This window comes from Cotesia glomerata, linkage group LG9, assembly GCF_020080835.1.
Source record: "Cotesia glomerata isolate CgM1 linkage group LG9, MPM_Cglom_v2.3, whole genome shotgun sequence".
NCBI lineage: Eukaryota > Metazoa > Arthropoda > Insecta > Hymenoptera > Braconidae > Cotesia > Cotesia glomerata.
In genome coordinates, this window is record NC_058166.1 from 4,605,708 (window position 1) to 4,628,288 (window position 22,581).

Sequence of the window (22,581 nt, forward strand, 5' to 3'; positions counted from 1 at the left end):
TTTATAGTCCACTTAAATTACTCTTATGCGTTGTTCGAACTAATTTTCGACTGAGATGTTTTTTCACGGAAAAATCGAGAATTTTTCATAGAATTAAAACAATTAATAAAAAATTTAAAAATCGCGGAACGCTATATTTTTCACTTTTTTAATATATTGCACGCCTCATAGCGCGAAGCGCGTGAGGTGCTTTATACTCGACTCGTCAAGGTCAAGCAATTTTGTGATCTTTAAATGTCTCTATCACAACCATATTACACTTATACAATAATATAAGTAGATGTACACGGAGAAAACACTTAAATCAAACCATCTTTTACTTTCTAAAATCATTTCATGTAGCTATTTTGAAAAAAAAAAAAAAACGTTTTGAAAAAAATTTTACGTGGACGTCCGGATGTCACCCCATTTTGGATGTACCAATGATTACTCCCGAACAAATTGATATTTCAAGACCGGACCTTTTTTATTAGTTTACGAATGCGATGAACTGGGTCCGTATTTCATATCAGTAGCCTAGTTTAACCGTACAAAGACAAACGAATTTTTCTTATTTGTCACGTGAAAACTATGACGCCACTTGATAAAGCTAGATTTTTTTAGACTGCGTACGCATATAACAAGAAAAAAGGGCGCTGATATTTAAAAAAAAAAAAAATACTCTGTAAGAAATTACTTAATTATAATTTTCTTTTTTTTTATCAGTTACACAATTTATTTTTTCTTAAAAAATGAATGAGCGTTATGAGGCGTGCACTTTTGGATTTTCCAAACTTTTTTTAATATTTTATTTTCACAAAAAATTAGTATCACTGGAAAGAGCGGAAATTTTCCAACAAAAAACGTCACAAACATCTCCGCGGATTAAATAAACACCGAAAAAAAAATAATTAAAAAAAAATTATTTTCTTAAGAAATTTTTTTTTATTAAATTCTATGAAAAATTCCCGATTTTTTTTTGAAAAAACATCTCAGTCGAAAATTAGTTTGAACAACGCATAAGAGTAATTTCAGTGGACTATTATAAGAATCAAAGTATTTGAGATTAGAAAAAATTGCTAAAAAAAAACTAGTAAAAAATATAGAAAAGCTAGGTTTTAAACGAATTTTAAAATAATGAAAATTATTGATAGTTTTGCATTAGTTAGTAGAAACGATTATTGTTAATATAAATTTAACTGTAATAAAAGACCTGTCAATGATAGGGTCAATGGTATGTCAATAATCGGCTTTTTGAATTTATTGCGCTGTCAATAATACATACATTCGACTTGTTTGTTTTGAGTTGATGCAATAATTATTAAATTTATTGTTATTAAAGTTAATTAATTAAATTATATACGTAAAAACAATGATTAAGATGTCCTATAAAAAAAAAAGTTGACAATATTGATTTGAAACACGATAACAAAATTCAAATATTTATGATCACTCTTATAGTGTCAATAATGAAGGCTTTTACCTGATACTCGCAATGATATAATATATCTAAATTATTATCAAACCATTTTATTACAGATAACCTTATTCATCTTGCATTTTATCCTGGACAAGACACTGGATATTAAAAAAACTAAAAATCGTCAAGAGATGGCAATTAAAATAATGCTCTTGGGATTACAGCTTACATTTGTGTATCTCAGCTTCACCTTTATAGTGGGACTCATTTGGATCCCAGTATTTCAAATCATCTTACGCATTATTTCTTGCTGTACAATAGATCCATACAACAATTAAAATTTATAAATCATCCCACCAAATGTTACTTTCAGAATTTAGATGTAAATTTATCTTCAGTTTAGATTTTTAGCAGCAAGAATGCAGATTGTTAGTACGAGTAACTGAGATACTTGATAAGTGCTTGCTACTGACCAGCCACACTCAATGTCTGACTTAAGAGCTTGTATTACTGACATGTTATTTTTGTTAGCACAGAAACTCTCCCTCAAATCATCGTCCCAACCGTTGTCCCAGCAGCTATATTCGTTTTCTTCGTCGCGCTCGAAATCGTACTGATGAAGAGGGAATGTATTGCATCTGTCTTCTTGGTATTGTCTGTGTTTTCTTTGCCAGCCTTCAATCCATCTATTACGATTTGGAAATTATCATTATATTTTTTATTGCAAGTTTTACTCTTGATGGATCTAATTTTCAAGATTTTCTTGCAGTATTACTTAAGAAAAAAAGCTTTCTGAGAATATTGTAAAATTTTATAGAAATTTTACTTCATTATATGAATTCTACACTAAGAAAAAAAATTTATTTTGAAAAAAATTGACATTAGGGTGAGAAAAAATGAATTTGTTGAAAATTTTCTATAATGTTATTTTTTAGCTGAAGAAATAATAATTTTTCTCAAAGTAACTTTCGTGTTGCAAAATAATGATTTTTTGACTTGAAAAAATAAAATGTGTGAATTTTCATCAAAAATTGTTTTTTATCAAATCTAGAAATTTTTTTTTCAACAAGAAAGTTACTTTGAGATAAATTTTTATTTCTTTAGCTAAGAAATGAAATTGTTAGAAATTTTTAATTAATTAATTTCTTATTACAATATTTTTAATTTTTTTCAAAAAAAATATTTTCTCTCAATATTAAAAATAAAATAAGAAGATAATTGCTAAGATTTTTGACTTCACTTTTTATAAGGATTTAATATGAAAATGTTGTCAATTATATTTTTTTGTGTATAAAATTTGACCAAAATAGTTCAGTGAAAAAGAAACTTTGCTATTAGAAAATTACTGTCACTTAATGTAGAAAAAAAATTGTTTGAAAATAATTATAATGTACAGAAAGAGAATAAATTTTTTTTGAAAAAATGGGTATTGTTACGAGAAGAAACTAATTTGTTGAAAATTTTAAACAATTTTATTTCTTCGGTGAAGAAATAAAAAATTTTCTCAGTGTAAATTTTTTGTTGAAAAAAAATTTTCTAGATTTGGGAAAAAAACAATTTTGAATGAAAATTCAAAAATTATTTCTAATTTTTTTTTTTTCAAATTAAAAAAACTTTTTTTCAACAAGAAAATTACTGAGAAAAATTTTCATTTCTTCAGCTAGAAAGTGAAATTGTTTAAAATTTTTAACTAATTAATTTCTTGTCACAACAATGCCAATTTTTTTTAAAAGAAATTTTTTTTCTCACTGTAAAAAGTTATATTACATAAAATTCTATAAAACCTCATGCAATTTTTTAAAATTAGTCTTTCATTTTATATTTGAAGGAATTAGCAATATTCTACCTTGATTTAGATCCATCAGGAATTAAATATATATTAACATACCCGATTTCGCAATCACAAGTAACAGCGCTTCCTTGCATTCGTAATCGCATTAAAAATTGCCTGTCCGTTGCACCAGGTTTGTAACCATTTGATGGATTTTCTAGTGTCTTAAGGTCGTTATTGTGCAAGTCGACAGTGATATTTCGGACTGTTCGTGCATTTTCAAACAGCTTTCTCGGTACTTTACTAACAGATGTGTTGTAAAGACCAAAATGAAGATGTGGACTTCGCATTCCCTAGTTTAAAACTTGGTAATTAATAAAAACTACTAACAAATAATACAAAAAAAAAATTTGTGAAATCCGAAAGTGCACGCCTCATAATCTCATTTTTCACAATAAAATTGATTAAAATAAAATACAAGAAACAAGCTAATAAAAAACAGAAAACTTTACTGTGATTTAGTGGCACCGTAATTCTAAAGTGAAGAAAAAAATATTATAATAAAATGTAGGGGAGGGGGGGGGGCAAAATGGGGTAGGGGTGGCAAAATGGGGTACCCCCAAAATTTCGTAAGAAAATTTTTTTTTCCCAAAAAGCTCTTTCAGCTTCCTAAAAGATATCTTAACGTCATTTCCTACAATTTAAAAGAAAAAAAAATTTTTAAATTAAAAAAACAAAAAAAATTGTTTTTTTTTTAACTTTTCTTACAGTAATTTTTATCGTCATTGTGCATCGTAATAAATTTTTTTTTCACATCTACGATTACTTTTTCTAAATTTTTAAGTTCTCGCTTTACAAATGAATGATTAAAAAAAAAAAAAAATCGGGGAGTCATTGGTTCCATGCCAGTTTTCGAAAATCAAGTTCTAATCTGATCTTCACATTTTTAAGGTCCTAGGAACTAGTTCTTAATATTCCTACGAGGATATCTGTCAGCGTGTGTGTATGTGAGTGTAAACCTCTAATGTATTGAAGAAAAATCTTACACAGAAAAAAAATTTCTTGACTGGAGAACGAAATTCTTGGCTCAAGAAAATTTTCAGGTGCCTGAAGGAAGACTGAAGTTGTGTTGCCCGAAATAAAAATTTTTCTTGAAATTCTATTCTTGGTGGAAGTAATTTTTTCTTAATTCAAATTATCATAAATACTTAATGCAATAAATTTTTACATTTGATCAAGATTTTTAGATACTTTAGGGAAGCAGTGCCACCTATTTCAGCTGAGAACAAAATTTTCTCACCATGAGAAAATTTTTCTCTTGAATATTTGATAGCCATTTTATATTATTTTAGCGTGCAATTATACATATTGAATGAAAAAAAATGATTCAACATTATTTGATCTTCCCATTTGATATGTTAATAAATAAAAATATTAATGAAAATTTACTTCTATCTTTATATTTAATTTTTTGGAGCAAGAGGCTGAATTTTCCCAAAACAAGAAGATTTTCTTGACTTAAATAAATTTTCTTGGATCAAGATACATATTTCTTAAAACAAGAGAGTTAATTTTGTTGGAATAAGTGAAATTTCTTGTGTCAAAAAGAAAATTTTTTTTTCGCTCAAAGAAATAATTAGGAAGAAAAATATTTTCTTGGCTCAAGTGAACCTTTTTTTCTGTGTAAACTAACCATTCTAAAAGAATGTCTTTTTCAAATAACTTCGAAATTTATGCTCGAATAATTTTTGATGTCATAATTTAACTATCAATGCTCAGAAAACTGTGTCAGAGGCCGCCAATTTCTTCAAAATCATTTGGTGGGCTTGTGAGATATTTAATTTAAAAAGTAAGATCTTCAGGCCTACAAGATCATTCAACTTGAAAAAATTTTCCTGAATCCCTAAACCAAGAAAGAAAGTGCAAAAAAATTACGAATGTTTTTTTTCGTGCTATTGCTTGGAATTTCGTGAGAACTATGTCTAAAAAATTTTTCACCGGGAGATCCAAAAATTAGAATCTTCTCAAGGGAACTCTTTTTTTTATCTTGATATTATTTTTACTCAAGCGAAACCCGTCAAAAATTACTACAAAATTAAAAAATTTTTTTTGCTACCTCAATTTTTGTTAGGAGTATATTGCGTCAACTATAACAATGTTTCTTTTTTGGGTGATTTGTTCATCTCTCTGGGTTCTTTCGTAGACATCGATAAGAAAATGTTATTTTTTTAACGACATTTCATTTTCGGATAATGAAATTTTTTTTTCACTTTTTCAGGGGGTGCCCCATTTTGCCCGCAAAAAAAAAATTCTTTTTCTACGGCAAATTGAAATTTGATTATTTTCCTTCAATTACGACTGAAAACGAGAAAAATCAGCATATTTAAGTCCTTAAAATCATAACGGTTTCTTAAGTACCCCATTTTGCCCCCCCCCCTCCCCTATATATACAATCGTGGACATTAATTTGAGTCAGTTTCTAAGTTTAGGGATTTATAGCCATGAGTGAATTTTTCGGTTGTTATATTTCAAATATGTAAAATCTAATTTTTAACATAAATATCATTAATATTACACTGCCCAGGCTTTAAATTAAATAATTTTAAGAATCTGCGAGTTTTATGAATTTTGAGGTTTAAAATCGGCTGGTTTCACGAGTTACCAAGTTTAGAAACGGCCGATTTTAGCGATTTTTAAATTTTAAATCAGCTAAATTCAAGTTGTCAGGTTTTAAATTTTCAGTATTTAGCGATCGTCATATTTTAAGATTCGTGATTTTAAATATTCTCAGTTTTAATGTAATGTTGTTTTAGATGTTCAAACTTTTAGTTTATCATTTTTTTAATTGGGAATATTTTTAATAATTCTTTTTTTTTAACCCGATATTTTTAGATTAATGAGGTTTTATTAATGCTTTTTTTTAACTGTTCATTTTTAAAAATGGATTCATTTAGAAATTTTATTATTTACAGTTGGCTGTCTTTTTATTTGTCACATTTTAGTACAGGTATAATTTACTTTTAACTTTATTTATATTTTTAAAATTTTTATAATATCATTTTTTATGGTTTGCTTATTTTACAAATTGGAAAATTTCATATTTTCCAATTTTAGAGTTTAGAAACGGCCAAATTTATTGATGGCCATAAATCCCTAAACTTAGAAACTGACTCAAATCAATGTCCACGATTGTAGATATACAAATACACAGTTGTATCTTAGTTTTTTATAAATAACAATTAAACGACCGTGAATTGAACGCGCATATTAATTGAAAAAGTCCACAGTGTGTTACTTTAAATGATAAAAAAAAAATTATTCCGGTACGCTTATTTTTTCGACCAATTTCCCTGCCACATAAACGGTTCCATAAACACAGACACACGACGTCCAGGAAAGATTATTTTTAATGTTATTATTTACTATGTTAAACAAAATAATTGTTATATAATTATATTTTATGTGCTTGACAAATTATTTGACTTGATATAAGTGCACCCTATCAAAAAAATCCATATGATTTTATATAGGAATCCACATAGGACAGTATGAATTCCGATATGGAAAATCCACATAAGAAGTATGAATTCCTATAAGAATCCACATAGGAACCTGTGGATACATGGATTCCTACATGCACGGAGAAAAAATTATTGCTATTGTAGCGATCCAGTGGATCGTGAACGTAGTATTGTGATTAGCTCAAAACAGTATTGTCATTTTCACAATATTATAACCTGATGTTCTCAATACTTCGGATTCTTATATTCACTTGCCGTGGTATGTGAATATGTCAAAAGGTATTGTGATCATAAAGAAACGTTTCCTTACTACGGCGAAACGGATCGTGATTATCACGATCCATGACGCCTTCAGCGCTACCACGCATAATCAAGTCTGAAACTTACGAGTGGATTTGTTTACAATTTTGGTGATGAAATAGTGATAATTACATAAATTAGTGAATTAATAATCTTAGCGATATAGATGATTGGGTTGTTGATAAATTACTTGAATGAAATCTTGAAAAATTTGTCTCGATTTTTGAAGGCTAGTAGAGAAATAAATCTTCCTATGTTAACTGTGTTAATGCTGTGTCCGTGGTTATTGTATATAATTCTACTGCGTTGATAAGGAAAAACAATCTACATTATATATTGTATTAAATAAATAAAATTTTTGTTTTCATAAAAGTCTTTTTTAGCATAAATGATTTGATCCCATACTGTTTTATACAAAAATATATTATTGTATGAAATATGTACAGTAATAAAGAAGTAAAAATTCCATTAAAAATTTTTTTTCTTATGATAAAAATATTTGCCTCTTTTAAATGAATACTTCGATAATACCAATTTCTAGAGTAGACTAATAATAATAATATTTGTAAAAATAAAAAAAAAAAGTCATATGAGATAAATTCCAACAGTACTGCTGTAAGTCATTATTTAAACATTTTTAAACCTAACCCAATTCTTGACTGTCATAATCTACACAAAAATTTTTAACTAATCAAGCTACAAAAGGAATTTGTATTTATGTTAATGACAATAATATACCAAAAAAATAATAATCTGCAATAAAATATAATTAATATTTAATTCAAGACAACTAATCATCTATAAGCCATAGCAATATAGACACTCGATATCCGAATCCATGTGGATCGTGATAATCACGATCCACTAGATTGGGCATATGCGCATCTAAAGTATAGTCATGCGGGGATCGTGATCATCACTATACTGTATCGTGGTCATAGCAATACTTTTTTCTCCGTGTGGGAAATCCACAGAGAAAATATGAATTTCTATAGGAAACCACATAGGAACTTGTGGGTTCATGGATTTCTGTATGGAAAATCCACATCGGAAATATGGATTCTTATAGTGAATTTATATAAGTGAAATAAACATAGACCTTGTAAAAACGTGACTTAGGCCAGCGAGTAGCGTAGAACACTGTCAACCATGAGGTACCGGGTTCAAGTCCATCAGGCGCAAGCAGTTTTTTCATTATATAAAGTTACAAAATCCGTTTTTCAGAATTAATTTCAATTAATAATTAATAAATAGCAATTACTTCATTATTATTTTTAATTTTTTAAATAAATTTTTTTTCGCCTGATTAATGTGGGAATCTATGTAGGATCCAACCCTGGATTCCTACATAGGAAACCATTTAGAAATCTATCCGAAAACGCCATGGGGGAATCCAGGCTGGTTTCCCATATGGATTTTTTTGATAGGGCACTCATATTATCCTGTAAGTGCGATATAAGTCAACCATAACTTAAATGTAATTATTATTATTATTATACAACAAGTAAATTTCTCTTAGAATTACTGTATAGTATCTTTTTGTAACCTTGTTACTGGTTATGTAAACTGTTAGGTTAGTAAATAAAGCAAAATAAAAATATAAGCAAAAAATCAATTTCAGTTCAGAGATAACTGCTTTTTTTGATATGTCGAGAGTAGAGCACTACCTCAACGCTTCGCTTATGAGGCGTGCAATTAATTACTATATGAAGATAACATACTTGTAGAATGTTGGTGTCAATATCTTTCAAACTTCTTCCAGTGAAGGTAAAATTAGATAATTTAACCGGGAATTTTCCTTTCATTTCTTTTTCAAGAGTTGTTTCATTTTGAACATCAACAAGTAAGTTTTTTAATCCATGATTGTACTCAATCAAATTAGGGATATTGAAATTTTTAATTGTAGTGTAAGCTGTAATGTGAAGAGTTTGAAGTTTTGATGCTTTGCAGAATGCTCCAGCCTGTAGAAAAATATTTTCTATTAAAAATTCAAGAAAATTTAGTACTTAAATGTTATTAATTAGCAATTTTTTTTTACCTCGAAGATTAATAGAGGAAGTCGTCGAATATCCAGTTCAATTAAACTATCAGCAGGTCCTAAGAAACTTGTATTGGAAACAGATGTGATGGGATTATAGGCAAGATTGAATGACTTTAATTCAAAAAGTGTATGAGTAATAAGTGGGACAACTGTTAAATCATTGTGGCTGAGATCAAGGTGATGAAGAGATGACAAATTAGATGCTAATTCTGCTGGAATTGACGCAAGCTCGTTGTTGGACATATAAAGAGTACGTAAATGCCGAAAGGGAAGTTCTGGAATTGTCAGAAGCGAAATATTACTGAGACCTAGAGTAAGTAGCGAGTCGTCAAGACCAAAAAATGTCCGTCCGTGGTTTTCAAGTATCAGTTGTTTATTATTACTGAGATCCAAGTACGTCAAGTGATGAAGTTCAGTGAAGACACCATCATCTAATCGCACTAATCTATTGTACGATAAATCTAAATATGTTAAACTCTGAAAATAAAATATTATTTATCAATGTCAGATAATTAATACGAATGAATACACAGAGAAAAAATTTATTTTGGAAAAACTTAATGATGCTGTAATAAAAAATTAAGTTGGTAAAAATTTTAAATAAATTTATTTCTTCATTGAAAAAATAAAAATTTTAATCACAGTAATTTTTTTGTTGAAAAAACAATTTTTAGATTTGGGAAAAAAAATTTTGAATGAAAATTTAAAAGTTGTCGATCTAAAAATGTTTTTTTTTTTTAATCAAAAAAACTTTTTTTAATAATAAAAGTTCTTGTAAGATAAATTTTTATTTCTTCAGCTAAAAAATAAAATTGCTTAAAATTTTTAATAAATTTATTTCTTCATTGAAGAAATAAAAATTTATCTTACACAAACTTTTATTATTAAAAAAAAGTTTTCTAGATTTGGGAAAAAAAATTGGATGCAAATTTACAAGTTGTTTATTTTAAATTGTTCTTTTTAAAATTAAAAAAACTTTTTTTCAACAAAAAAGTTTACTGTGAAACAAATTTTTATTTTTTCGGCTTAGAAAAACAAATTTTTAAAAATTTTCAATAAATTTTTTTAACTTCTTGCTAAGAAAATCGAAGATTTTCAAAAATCGGCAAGTTATTGTTTTTATCAGGGTAAAGGAACCAAATATTAACCAGGCAGCATAACAACTTGATTAAAAAAAATTTAGTAATTTAATTTTATATTCAGTACGTAAATATCAATTTTTAATTATTCTTCAAATAAAAATTTGCGCATGCACATAAATACATCCAGTTGTTGTAAAAAAAAAATTAAGTTTGGGTACAAATGTCAGAAAGTTTTGAAAATTCGTCATTAGAACCTCGCTGAATTTGGTAAGCACATTTGTGATCAATTTATATAAAATTAAACACTTCATGATCAATAAATGAGTATTTGTTAAAACAATTATCGAAGATTAATTATCAATAATTTTTGTTAGAAAAATCATGTCAATAATTGAAATAATACTCTGATCAAAAATTGGTGTTGTAAATTATCGAAAGTACCTAATATTAGTATGGCTTCGGCCTTTGATTTAAATATGAATACTGAAGATGATATTGTATCCGAATACAGAACAACTAACAATACTTCAATTATTAAAATGTCAGTGAATAGATTATCTAATTTCGAAAATATTATAGATTAAAAATAAAAGTTATTTATAAATCTAGTAAGCATAAAAATATTGGTCAGTATTTGGAACATAGACGGTCAATATTTAGTAAGTAATAGTTATAAACGGAACAATTGACTGTGCCGTTAATTATTACAATTTTAAATTAATTATTATGAATTTTATAAGTAAAAGTATTATAATTTGTAAGTTAAAACTATAAAAAAAGCCCAACACTCGTTTTAGCTCATAAACTTTTCCAATAAATTTACAAATAATGTATTTATGTTCATTTTATCTCTAAATTGTTCAATATTTGGAGCCTTAATTTACCCTAAATATTATTTATTTTTTTTTAAAAGAAATTTTTTTTCTCAGTATACTCTATTAATTAAAAAACTTACACGAAATTTATTTATAGAATCAGCAACGTTGATGCTTGACAAAAAGTTCCAGGACAAATCAAGAATTGAAATAGAAGCTGCTGCTGTACCAGTAATTGCTTTCGTTGGTAAGCGCATAAATTGGTTATTTGAGAGGTCAAGACTTTCAATAGTAGCATCGGTGAACAAATTATCTGGCAAAGTTCGTAGTCTGTTGAATGACAAATCTAAAATGCGTAACTTCTTTAGGCTTCTTAGAGTTTCCGCGGGGATTTCCGCGATGTTGTTGTGAGACAGCAGCAGCACTTGTATATTCTTAGTATTACGGAAGCAGTCAAAATCAATGTCACTGAGTTCATTGTGACGTAAATCAAGCCATTGAAGGTGCGGCAGATTACCGAATACTGCTTGCGACATGTTGACTATTTCGTTATGAGACAAATACAGATGAGTCAAAGCGTATTCCACTGGACGAAAGTAATACTTCATTATATCAGTAATGTTGTTGTGGCTCAAGTCCAGCACACGGATATTTGATTGCAATGTTCCTCCCATGTTGAAGTACACTAATGATTAATTACATACTCATTATTAAGATAAAACTAAAAAGTTTGGAAAATCCAAAAGTACCCGCCTCATAATCTCATTTTCCATAATTAAATTGATTGAAATAATATACAAATAATTTTAAATTTTTCACACCATTGTCCACCCAGAAAAGAAAGGTACTGCGTATGTGTTTTAAACGAACCTTATTTACATAGATATTAGGGTGTGCCAAAATGTAACTTCCTCGATGGACCTCTTAAAATTGGAATTTTGAGTTCCGCTTTTAACAGGAGTTGTGTTTGGGCATTTTTGCTGAAATTTCAAAATTTCAAAATTTGGCCGAACAAAACTCCTGTTAAAAAATTCTATAAAAATCAAATAAATCTTTAACGGTCAAAATATGTAAGGAAATGCCCAAACACAACTCCTGTTAAAAGAGGAACTCAAAATTCCAATTTTAAAAGGTCCATCAAGGAAGTTACATTTTGGCACACCCTAATAGATATAGATATACAAACGATAAGTGGATTTTAGCTTATTGCTAATTATAATTGAACTACATTGAATTAGACCGTGATTTTCGAAAGGACAATTTTGGATAATGCTGAAGCGTATAAAAAAAAAAAAAATAGACTTGATCAGTTAATTTTTTCGGCAGTTATCGTAACCATGCCAGTTTTCATACATACATCAGACACACGGACGTCCACGGAATAATTTTTTTAAACATTTTTTTTTATTTATTTAATAAGCGAAATGTCTTTTAAAAATGTCATAAGTGTTGAAACTGGTATTTTTCTATGACATTTATGCGTAAATGTTATTCTACAAGTGCGATAGAAAATAAATAGACAATTTTTGCTCAAAAAATGTCCACAGTGTATTACTGTAGATGTTAAAAAAAAATTATTCCGGTACGATTATTTTTTCGAGCAATTTCCCTGCCACATACACGGATTCATAAATACAGACACACGGACGTCCAGGAAAGATTATTTCTAATGTTATTATTTACTATGTTAAAAAAATAATTATTATTTAAATATATTTTATGTGCCTGACAGATTATTTGACTTGATATAAGTGCACTCATATTATCCTGTCAGTGCGATATAAGTAAAAAAAATCAATTTTTTCCCCTCCGTGCGTAAAGCGTCAACTTTAGCCCCGCTGCGCTAAACGAAGTTGCCGCTTTCCGCCTTTGTCGGGGAAAAAAATAGTATACACTCTTCGGGAAGTAAATAAGAAAACCTCAGATCACATATTTGTTGACCTCGGCTTCGCCTCGGCCAACAATTACATGTAATCTGAGACATTTCTTACTTTACTTCCCTAGGGGTGTAATATACTATTCAGTTTCGATAAACCTGTTTTTTTTGACATGTTGAGAGTAGAACACTACCTCAACGCTTCGCTTATGAGGCGTGCAAAACTATCCAATCAAAGGAACTAATTAATAATTGAACTTACTACTTGTTGCCGGTGTAAAACTAGAAGTATTTATTTCTAGTTTGCTGATCGAATTGTGACTGGCGTTGACTTTAAAAGAAGCTAGAGTTCCGACTTGGTCAAACCATGCAAAATCAAATTCATTCATTTTGTTGTAAGCTAAATCCAAAAATTCAAGATCTGGCAAATTTTGGAAGGCTTCATCGGCGATACTAATTATTTTGTTCCCTCTTAAATTAATATATTTCAGCCGATTCATATTCATGAAGGCACGTCGTTCGATTTTGTCGACATTATTGTCTTGCAAGTTTAAAAATGTCATCACTGACAAATCGACAAATGTATGAGTTTGGAGATTTGTTATGTGATTGAACGCAAAATCAACTTCTTCTAATGTTGAGTGTATGTCACCCTACGAACAATAAAATTTTTTTTAATCTTCTATATAATCAAATCTTGATCTGAAATTATGTCTTTTTAGGGTTTCATGTGCTTTTCAGCAATAATTTATTATGATAAATTTTCTAAATAGTTATAAATAGGTTTGAATTTCACGAAAAATGTAATTTCTTGATTTATTTATCCTGTTTTGTATATGGGAATGTGGTCATAAGTCAAAAATTAATTTATATAATTAATAGACTAAGAAAAATTTTGTAACGGGTATATCTTTATCATAAATTAGGTTTGATATTTTTTCAGGAACAGTAATTTATGATTTAAATAATTGAGAGAGTAAGGAAAATTTTGTGACGAGCATATTATTATTTTGAAAGGAATTTTTATAGTTTAATTTGGTATCATCAGATAGGTCTTGATAAGGATTAGTGCCTTTTGGTTTTATATATTTTTTAGTAGTCAATTTTTTATGTCAAATTTTTAAAGGAATTTTGAATAGTTTGTTGGTTTTATAAATTTGTTCCGTCACATTTATCCATTGAATTATTTGTAATTAATCCTGCAATAGCTCTATTATTTTCAAAATTTATTTGAAAAGTACCCAAACTATATATAATGTTTACAAATATCAAAAAATCATGAATACAAAGTTTTCTTATTCTTAATCCGTAAATCTCGGTAGTTATATAGAAGCTACAGGGTTAATAAATATTATTAAAAGTTTACCTGAAAAGTTCCTTTTCGTATTTCAGTTATTTCATTGTCCTGAAGCTCAATTCTCTTGATTCGTTTCAAAAAATGAAAACACGTGTCAGGCATTGAACGAATTTTATTGTTACTCAAATCAAGATATTGTAAATTAGTAAGAGATTTAAATGGTTTACTAGGTAGTTCACTCATTGAACTGGACAGAGCATGAGCAAGTTTAAGTGTCAACAAGGAATGTCCCACTTCAGAAAATGCTTCATCGTCCATCGAAGAAATAGAGTTTTCCGAAAAGTCTAAATATTTTATTCCCCGAACATGTGTGAATGCATGACTTTTGATGCTATTTAGATTGCTGCGTGTTATGCGTAACTCTTTCACGTCAATACCGAATTCGATGAAATCGTCAGCTGAAAGTGAGTCTTGTGATAATTTAGACAAAGCAAGAAAACGCAAGTTACGCATTTGCCGCAGATCTTGAAGAGATATCGCTCCATTTTGTCGGCCACTCAAATCTAGGTTGTACAGTGAGTACTGAAAACCCGTAAATACTTCCACTGAAAATAAAATTAATTTTAATTATTGTAAATAAAAAATTGTAATGCATTCTAATAATGAACCTGGTGAAAAAGTTGCTATTTTATTGTCCTTGAAAATGAGTGTCCTTAAAAAATCAAATTCTTGAAAAATATTTTGCTGTAATTCAGTAATATTATTTCCCGATATATCTAAAAGCTCGAGAGATGATTCAAGACCACGCAATGAAGCAGAATCAATTTCTTTGAGTTCACAATCGGTAAAATAAAGTTCCTTTATTTTAGAATCTCTAAACGCGTCATCCTGAAAAAAATAATAATTTTAGCAAATTGGAAAAAAATGCTTTTAATTTTATACAAATCGCGTGTAATAAGGTAAAAGGGCACGTAAAACAATTTTTTTTATCCGTTTGTTTTAAAATCGTTCAGAACACAAAGATCGGTAAAAAAAAAAAAAAATCGAGCATCCTAAAACTAAAAGGGTGTATTGCAAGACATGCACCCTTTTAGCTTTTAGAAAATTAGTGCTTACAGCTAAAAGGGCGCATAAAAAAATTTGTTGTGGTTTAAGCATACCATCAGAAAATTCTAAATTTTTGTATACTTATTGAGGACATAATGATACAATTACCCTAAAAATTTGAAGTCGATTGACCACCTATAACCCGAGATGAATTCAATTAAAAATTTGGTATTTAACATTGATTACATACGCTCTCTGCAGTTCTGTACCAGTTTCTTAGTTATAAAAAAAAAAACAAACTGTCAGAAACTTTCAAAAAACTGACAGTCTTTTAATGTATTTGTTGTGAGTTTAAAAAAAAAATTAAAAAAAATTTTTGACCGTCTAATTATTTATAAATAAAGGATTAAAGTTCAACAATTTATGAAAAAGTATATATCTACGGAGTCGGACAGAAACAATTGTATGGGTTGCGTCTCCACGGGTACATTCTTGCGTAATAATTACGGATTACTTAGCTTACAAGCTCATATACTTTTGCGGCGCGTATAAGCTCTAATTTTTTGACAATATTGTACCATGACAACTACCTTAATACAAAATGTTGACAGATAGTTTTACAAGACAAGTTAGATCTAAAAACCGTGTAGTATACAAATCTCAGTTATGATAAAAAGGAGCAAAACGAAAACAATTGTTTGGTTTCGCAGTTACTCAGCTTCTGAATATAAAATTTTGTAATAAAAACCATTAATACAATCACGCATTTTTCTAATTTTTCTAAAAATATTTCTAATTTCAATTTTAAAAGAGCGTATAATTGGAATACGCCCTTTTAATTGCACTATTTTTTAAAAATTTTTAGGCTTAGGCTAAATATTGTAAATTGTTCAGAAAAAAAAATTTCTAGGGCCTTTTAGCTTTAGTCTACCTTCCGATTGACGATAAAAAAAAACTTATACGCTCTTTTATGCAAGCGAGATAATTACCTCAATTTCCATTAAAGGGTTTCCACTCATATAAGTTGTATTAACCCGGAAAAAGTGCTGAAATGATCCTGGCGGTAGAATTTCTATCTGATTATAATCAAGACGAAGTGTGTCGAGTGAAATTTGAACACCACGAATTTCAGCTTCCATTTGTGGTTGTATCACTCGTGTGATACGGTTATAACTAAGATCCAATATTTTCATGTATTTTAGTGTTGACAATTGGCTGTAAGGTATAGACGTCAATTGATTGCCGTTAAGGTAAAGTTGAGTCAAATGGGCCATTCCATCACGGAATACCGAGGAGTCAATTTCTTTAAGACTGTTGTCGCGTAGATCAAGAATTTCGAGATATGTTAATCCAGAAAATGCATCTGCAGGTAATTTGTCAATGTGATTTTTTCCGAGACGTAATGTGTGCAAAGTATTTTCAAGACCTCGCCAATTATCTGCTGCTATTGTTGATATTTGGTTACCTGTGAATAAAAATTATTTTGAATAGATACTTTGTAAATTTTTTTTTTAACTTTATTAAATTTGAAGTTTAGAAACCCATTAAAAATATTTTACAATACTCTATATTGTTTTCTAAAATTAAAAAAAATTTTTTCATTACTTTTGGCCACACAAAAATTTGCCCACAAAATTTTAATCTATAGAAATATTATTAAAAAAATTTTGATGTCAATATATTGATTAAAATAAAAATAATCAAAAAATTAATAAACTGACATGAAATTTTTTTTCAATATTAAAAGCTTTACAACTTCTTTGAAAATATTTTTAACTGTTTTGATAAGGTAAATCCCACTTCCAAAAAATTTACGAAAACTAAAAATAATTAAAGTGACCATCTTGGAGGACTCCCGGGCTAAAAAATGCAATATTTTCAATAATTTCTCTTTCAGGCCCGGTATAATATACTGCAATGATTTTTTAAAACTTTTATTTGAAGCTTATAAAATACAAAAATACTTGATTTTTTTTAGATTTCATTTTTAACATCCAGGAAGTGCCAAAATCGAGGCTTTAAAAAAGTATTGTCCCATGGCGGACAGATAATCTCAGGATTGGTAAATGTGAAAAATAAAAAAAAAACACGGTAGATCTTCAAAAGAAAGGTTCCTTATGAAACAATCTTCCACAATTTACCAAAAAAAAAGTAAAAAAGAAATGGCGAATGTTTGAAAAAAAATGTTGAAAAAATACCCCTGCTTTTCATTATTCTCTGCTAAAAAAAAAAAACTTTATAATTAACTTTGTTTGGCGAAATATGGTAGATTGGCTTACAAAACATTTCAACAAACAAAACAAGACTCAAAACATTGAAATCGATTGAGTAGTTTCGGAGATTAACTGTCCACCATTTGACAAAAGTTGTTTCGAGACAAACGCGTTTGAAGTCTTTACTTGCTATTGAGCGCTATATGAAGCGCGCGCACACTTTCACGAATTTCACTATGTTACACGGAAAAAAAACTCGAAAAATTACAGTATATAATGCAACGTGGCGCTTCGTGATGAAAACTGGAAAAATTACAGTTTCAGATTGTAATTATTATAGATTCTATAAGAATTACATTGTAGAATGTAATATTTACATTGAAAGCTCTGAAAATTAAATTCAAAAATTGAATTTAGAAAAATGTTATTTCAAACTGTAATTTTTCTAGTTTTGATTACGACGGGACCAATTTTACATTTTATAAGGTAAAAGTCCCAATAGATGATCACGTACCAGTATATGATCACTCCATGTATTTGTATATCTATATTCACAAATATAGGTATACAAATAAATGGAGTGATCATATACTGGTACATGATCACATATTGGGGCTTTTACCTTACTGCAATTATTCCTGTTTTCTTTTTTCCATGTAGAATTCGAATTTTCAGAAAAACAATTTTATAAATAATTTTTTAAAGTATAAAGATTGAGAAAATGCAATAAAAAAATTTTGGAAAATCCAAAAGTACAAGTCTCATAATCTCATTTTCCCTAATAAAATTGATTAAAATAAAATACAAATACTTCTAAATCTTTCGCACCATTGTCCACCCAGAAAAGAAAGGTACTGCACATGTGTTGTAAGCGAACCTTATTTACATAGATATAGATATACAAACGATAAGTGGATTTTAGCTTATTGCTAATTATAATTAAACTACATTGAATTAGACCGTGATCTTCAAAAGGACTTAGTTTTGGATAATACTGTTAAGTTTTTCGGCAGTTATCGTGACCACGCCAGTTTCCGTACATACATTAGACACACGGACGTCCACGAAATAATTTTTTTAAACATTTTTTTTTATTTATTTAAAAAACCAAATGTCTTTTAAAAATGTCATAACTGTTGAAACTAGTATTAATCTACAAGTGCTATAGAAAATAAATAGAGACAATTTTAGTTAAAAAAATCACTTGATTTTTGTAAGCCGAGAGTAGAGTACTACCTCATCCGTTTCGCTTATGAGGTGTGCAAAAACTCGATTTTTTTTAATTTACAAGGACGACTATCTTAAGATTAAAAAATAATAATTAAAATGTAAATATAAAAATAATTCAATACTTAATAACAAAAAAATTAGTAAAACGGTTCACCCTAAAAGCCATCCCTGCAACTTCCCGCTAATTCCACACCTGGGCGCTTAAAATTGTACTTATGACGTTTTTGAGATTTTTGAGCTCAAAATATAATTTATGTGATATTTTGAGCTCGCTGAGCTCAAAGAGATAGTATTTCTATGCATTTGAGCTCTTCGTGCTCAAAAGTCTGATAGAAGTTTCATAGAACACTACTTTTGGAATTTTCAAACCGCAATAACTTTTGAATGGATCAACCGATTTTCACGCGGTTGGCGGCATTCGACGCAATTTTATCAGCCTCATAAAAAATTTTCAGGTTTTGATTGATCGAATCAAAAATTTTGGAGTAATTTCGAAAAAACACTTTTTTCGGTTTTCTTTCGTTCACGATATCTCTCGAACGAATTGACCGATTTCGACCAGCTTGGTGGCGATCGACGTGGTTTTTTATTGTCTAGAGCTAAATAGTTTTTGGAATCGATCGGTAGAGCCGTTTAAAAGTTATCCAAAAAAAACCACATTTGAAAAAATTTTTTTTCTTATTTTTTTTAAGATTTCTCAAAATCTACTGATCCGAATCGGTCCAAATTATACTCGAAATCTAAGTTTGGCTAAACCCTTTCAAATGACACCAACCGCGATAAAATCGGATGAGCCGTTCAAAAGTTATAAGCGGTTCACATACTTTCACACACACACACACACACACACACACACACACACACACACACACACACACACACACACATACAGACACCGTGACGACCTCACGGGAGTAGTCAGGGAAGCTTCCTATGACCTTCAAACGTCGAGATCTGATGAAAACTCGATTTTTGCAAAACGGGGTGAAAACAATAACTTCCCGATTTTTGAAAATCTTCGATTTTCTTAGCGGGAAGTTAAAAATAAAAATAAATATATTTACCTGTCAAATCAAGAATCTTTAATTTTTGTAGATGGCGAAATGATTTACTGGGTACTTGAACCAATTGATTGTATGGTAATTCAAGTTCCCATAGTGATCTTTCAAGCCCTAGAAACGCCTCGTCTGGTATTTCAGCCAGGGGATTATATCGGATTTGTAAATTATAAAGGCCTAGAATATAAAATAGATAAATAAACACTCGATCAATATATATTTATGTCTTCTCTTAGGTAGATGGTTATAATAAATGACACACTTACCTGTATTCATGAGAAATTGAGGCTGAAGCTGTCTCAATCCATTATTGCCTAACTGAAGTATAAAAACTTTTGACGAGTTAATAGGTTCGGGAATCCTCGACATAGGAACGTTTTCGCAATTAACAATTCCCAAATCGGGTACTGCTTTTGAACACGTGCACAAAGGATTGAAGAAACACGGTGGATACTGAACTGGCAATTCATGCATTCTCACCATTGACGCCCAAAACATCAGTACCAGTGTTACGATCAACATTATGTACCCCATTTTAAAAAATATAAATAAATTCTGTAATATTTATTGTCAAATCAACAAACTAGGTGCGTAAAAACGGAAATAAAATAAAACTAGTTAATTACATTACCATCACAAAGTAAAAAAGTAGACAGGTTTAACAAACAAGCCCAACTGATCTTAATGTAAGCAAAAACTAAATCAACTTCAGCTTGACGAAGACAAGAAGCAGCTTTTTCGCGAATGCAGTGCGTGACTACCAAGTTAATAATAATGAAGGGGCTTCATGAGTTATCTAGCAGTTTTGGTGCTTCTCTTTACACGATTATAAGCCTTGCAAATACATATACCAATACACATAAACTGGATGCAAACCCACCCCTCACAAAAGCACACCAATATTTCATTAGCATTCAATTGCGAAAATACTATGTAGTAGTTGAGCTTTAATCATTGTGACTGACGTTTTTTTTTATTTCAGATTATTTTTGCTACGACACAATTTTCTTCATTGACTTTCAAGGCTGCATTCTACTTAATAAATATTTTATTGTTGCAACTGGTAATTTATTAGCTTTTACAATTAAAAAGTCGTTAAAAGATATAGGAGGCTGTAAAATAGCTCTTGAATTTACATTTAATAGACAGCCAGACGAACCGACATGCAAAGATGATAAAATAAACCATGCATTATTCATATTATCAAGACAATTTTATTAAAACAGAATGTGGATTGTAGAAAGGGCACATTTTTATGATTTTTCTACTCTTCAAATCTTTTGCGCATACAATTTCTATGCAAAATCAAATATCTTTATTGGTAATTGAAAATCTCAACAAAAACAGTTTCACTGTAAAAAATCGCGCGGAGTCCACGTTCATAAGACTTATCTTAGTAACATTTACCTTTATAAAAAAATACGATTTATTTCAATCACTTTCATTCTTTACGATAAGATGTTAAATATAAGAAAATACCAAGTAACTAATATAATTTTTAAAAAATTGAAAAATAATTTTGATGAAAATTTGAAAATTAAAAAATAATTTTTTTAATCGTATCCTGTGTACGTTATTAGGTACCTATATAAACTCATCCTGATGCTACGCTCATCGAGACCTTTCATTTGAGTACGCACATGAATTTTTCATAAATTTTATACATAGACGTTCTAATTAGCAAATCGTCTAACTCGATTTTAGAGAATCTTCCATTTGTACGATAAAACAATTAGTTAAAAATTTTTTATCACTTTAAAAAACCATTTAATATCTATTAGAGGTATAATATTTTGGTTTGGATCATTCAAATAATTTGTAATTGAACTACTGCTACATCAAAATGTTGAGAAATCACCCTCTAGAAAATAAGGAGTTAGACCAATTGCTAATTAGACCGTCGATATATGAAATTTGTAAAATATATAGTATATAAAATATATAAAAAATTCGTGTGCGTATTCAAATGAAAGGTCTCTAAGAGGGTAACATCAGAATGAGCTTAATCCTTAAAAATATCATCAGTGGACAAAATACAATTTTAATTCTTATTTATTGACAATTTTAAAGATATAAGCTCATCCCGATGTTACGCTCATCGAGAATTTTTATTTGAGTACGCACATGATTTTTCATATCGATGTTCTAATTAGCAAATTGTCTAACTTCATTTTAGAGAATCTTCTATTTGTACGAAAAAAACAATTACTTCAAAATTTATTATCACTTTAAAAAACCATTTAATATCATTATTATCTAATAGAGATATAATATTTAGGTTTGAATCATTCAAATAATTTATAATTCGATTATGGCTACATCAAAATGTTAAAAAATCATCCTCTAAAAAATAAGGAGTTAGACAAATTGCTAATTAAACCATCGATATATTTTATATATTATATTAAACATTGTACAATTTGCCATTCGGCTAAGCTTTGGCATATGAATCCAATAAATAAATAAATAAAATATTATAAATTATAATATTTGTGAAATATATAAAAAATTAATGTGGGTATTCAAATAAAAGGTCTCGACGAGTGTAACATCAAAATGAGTTTTTTTTTTTTAAATGTCAATAATTCAGAAAATACATTGTATTTTATCCATTGAAGACATTTTTATCAATTTTAAATTCAGAAAAATCCAATAGGAAATATTTTCCCTCGTCAGAAACGCTATAACACATGATTTTTTCGGTTATTTTTGCTCATAAATTCATTAATGATGATCTGAATTAAAGCTTTGTCGTTTCAAAATTTGATTTAAAAAAAAAAACAATAGAAAATATAGTTCCGACTTTTTGAAAATTTATTATTGTAAACTTCAATATATTCAAAAAAAAATTTAAGCTTGAGTCAATCGTGGGATTATCACAATTACTATTTTTTTTTTATTACAAAAAAAAATCAAAATTTATTTCTTCTT

General features: G+C 28.8%; 1 protein-coding gene across 1 annotated transcript; it reads right to left on the minus strand.

Annotated features, from left to right (window-relative positions):
• Nucleotides 1–1,710: 1,710 nt before the first annotated feature.
• LOC123271381 (chaoptin) lies at nucleotides 1,711–20,424 on the minus strand. The gene is made up of 12 exons (XM_044737686.1): nucleotides 20,282–20,424; nucleotides 19,917–20,205; nucleotides 19,657–19,827; nucleotides 16,139–16,614; nucleotides 14,771–14,990; nucleotides 14,172–14,707; nucleotides 13,068–13,458; nucleotides 11,070–11,614; nucleotides 9,030–9,509; nucleotides 8,713–8,952; nucleotides 3,288–3,523; nucleotides 1,711–2,085 (listed from the first exon to the last, which is right to left on the minus strand). The coding sequence occupies exons 1-12, from the start codon at nucleotides 20,282–20,284 to the stop codon at nucleotides 1,794–1,796; spliced, it is 3,879 nt and encodes a 1,292-aa protein (XP_044593621.1). The 5' UTR covers nucleotides 20,285–20,424; the 3' UTR covers nucleotides 1,711–1,793.
• Nucleotides 20,425–22,581: the final 2,157 nt, after the last annotated feature.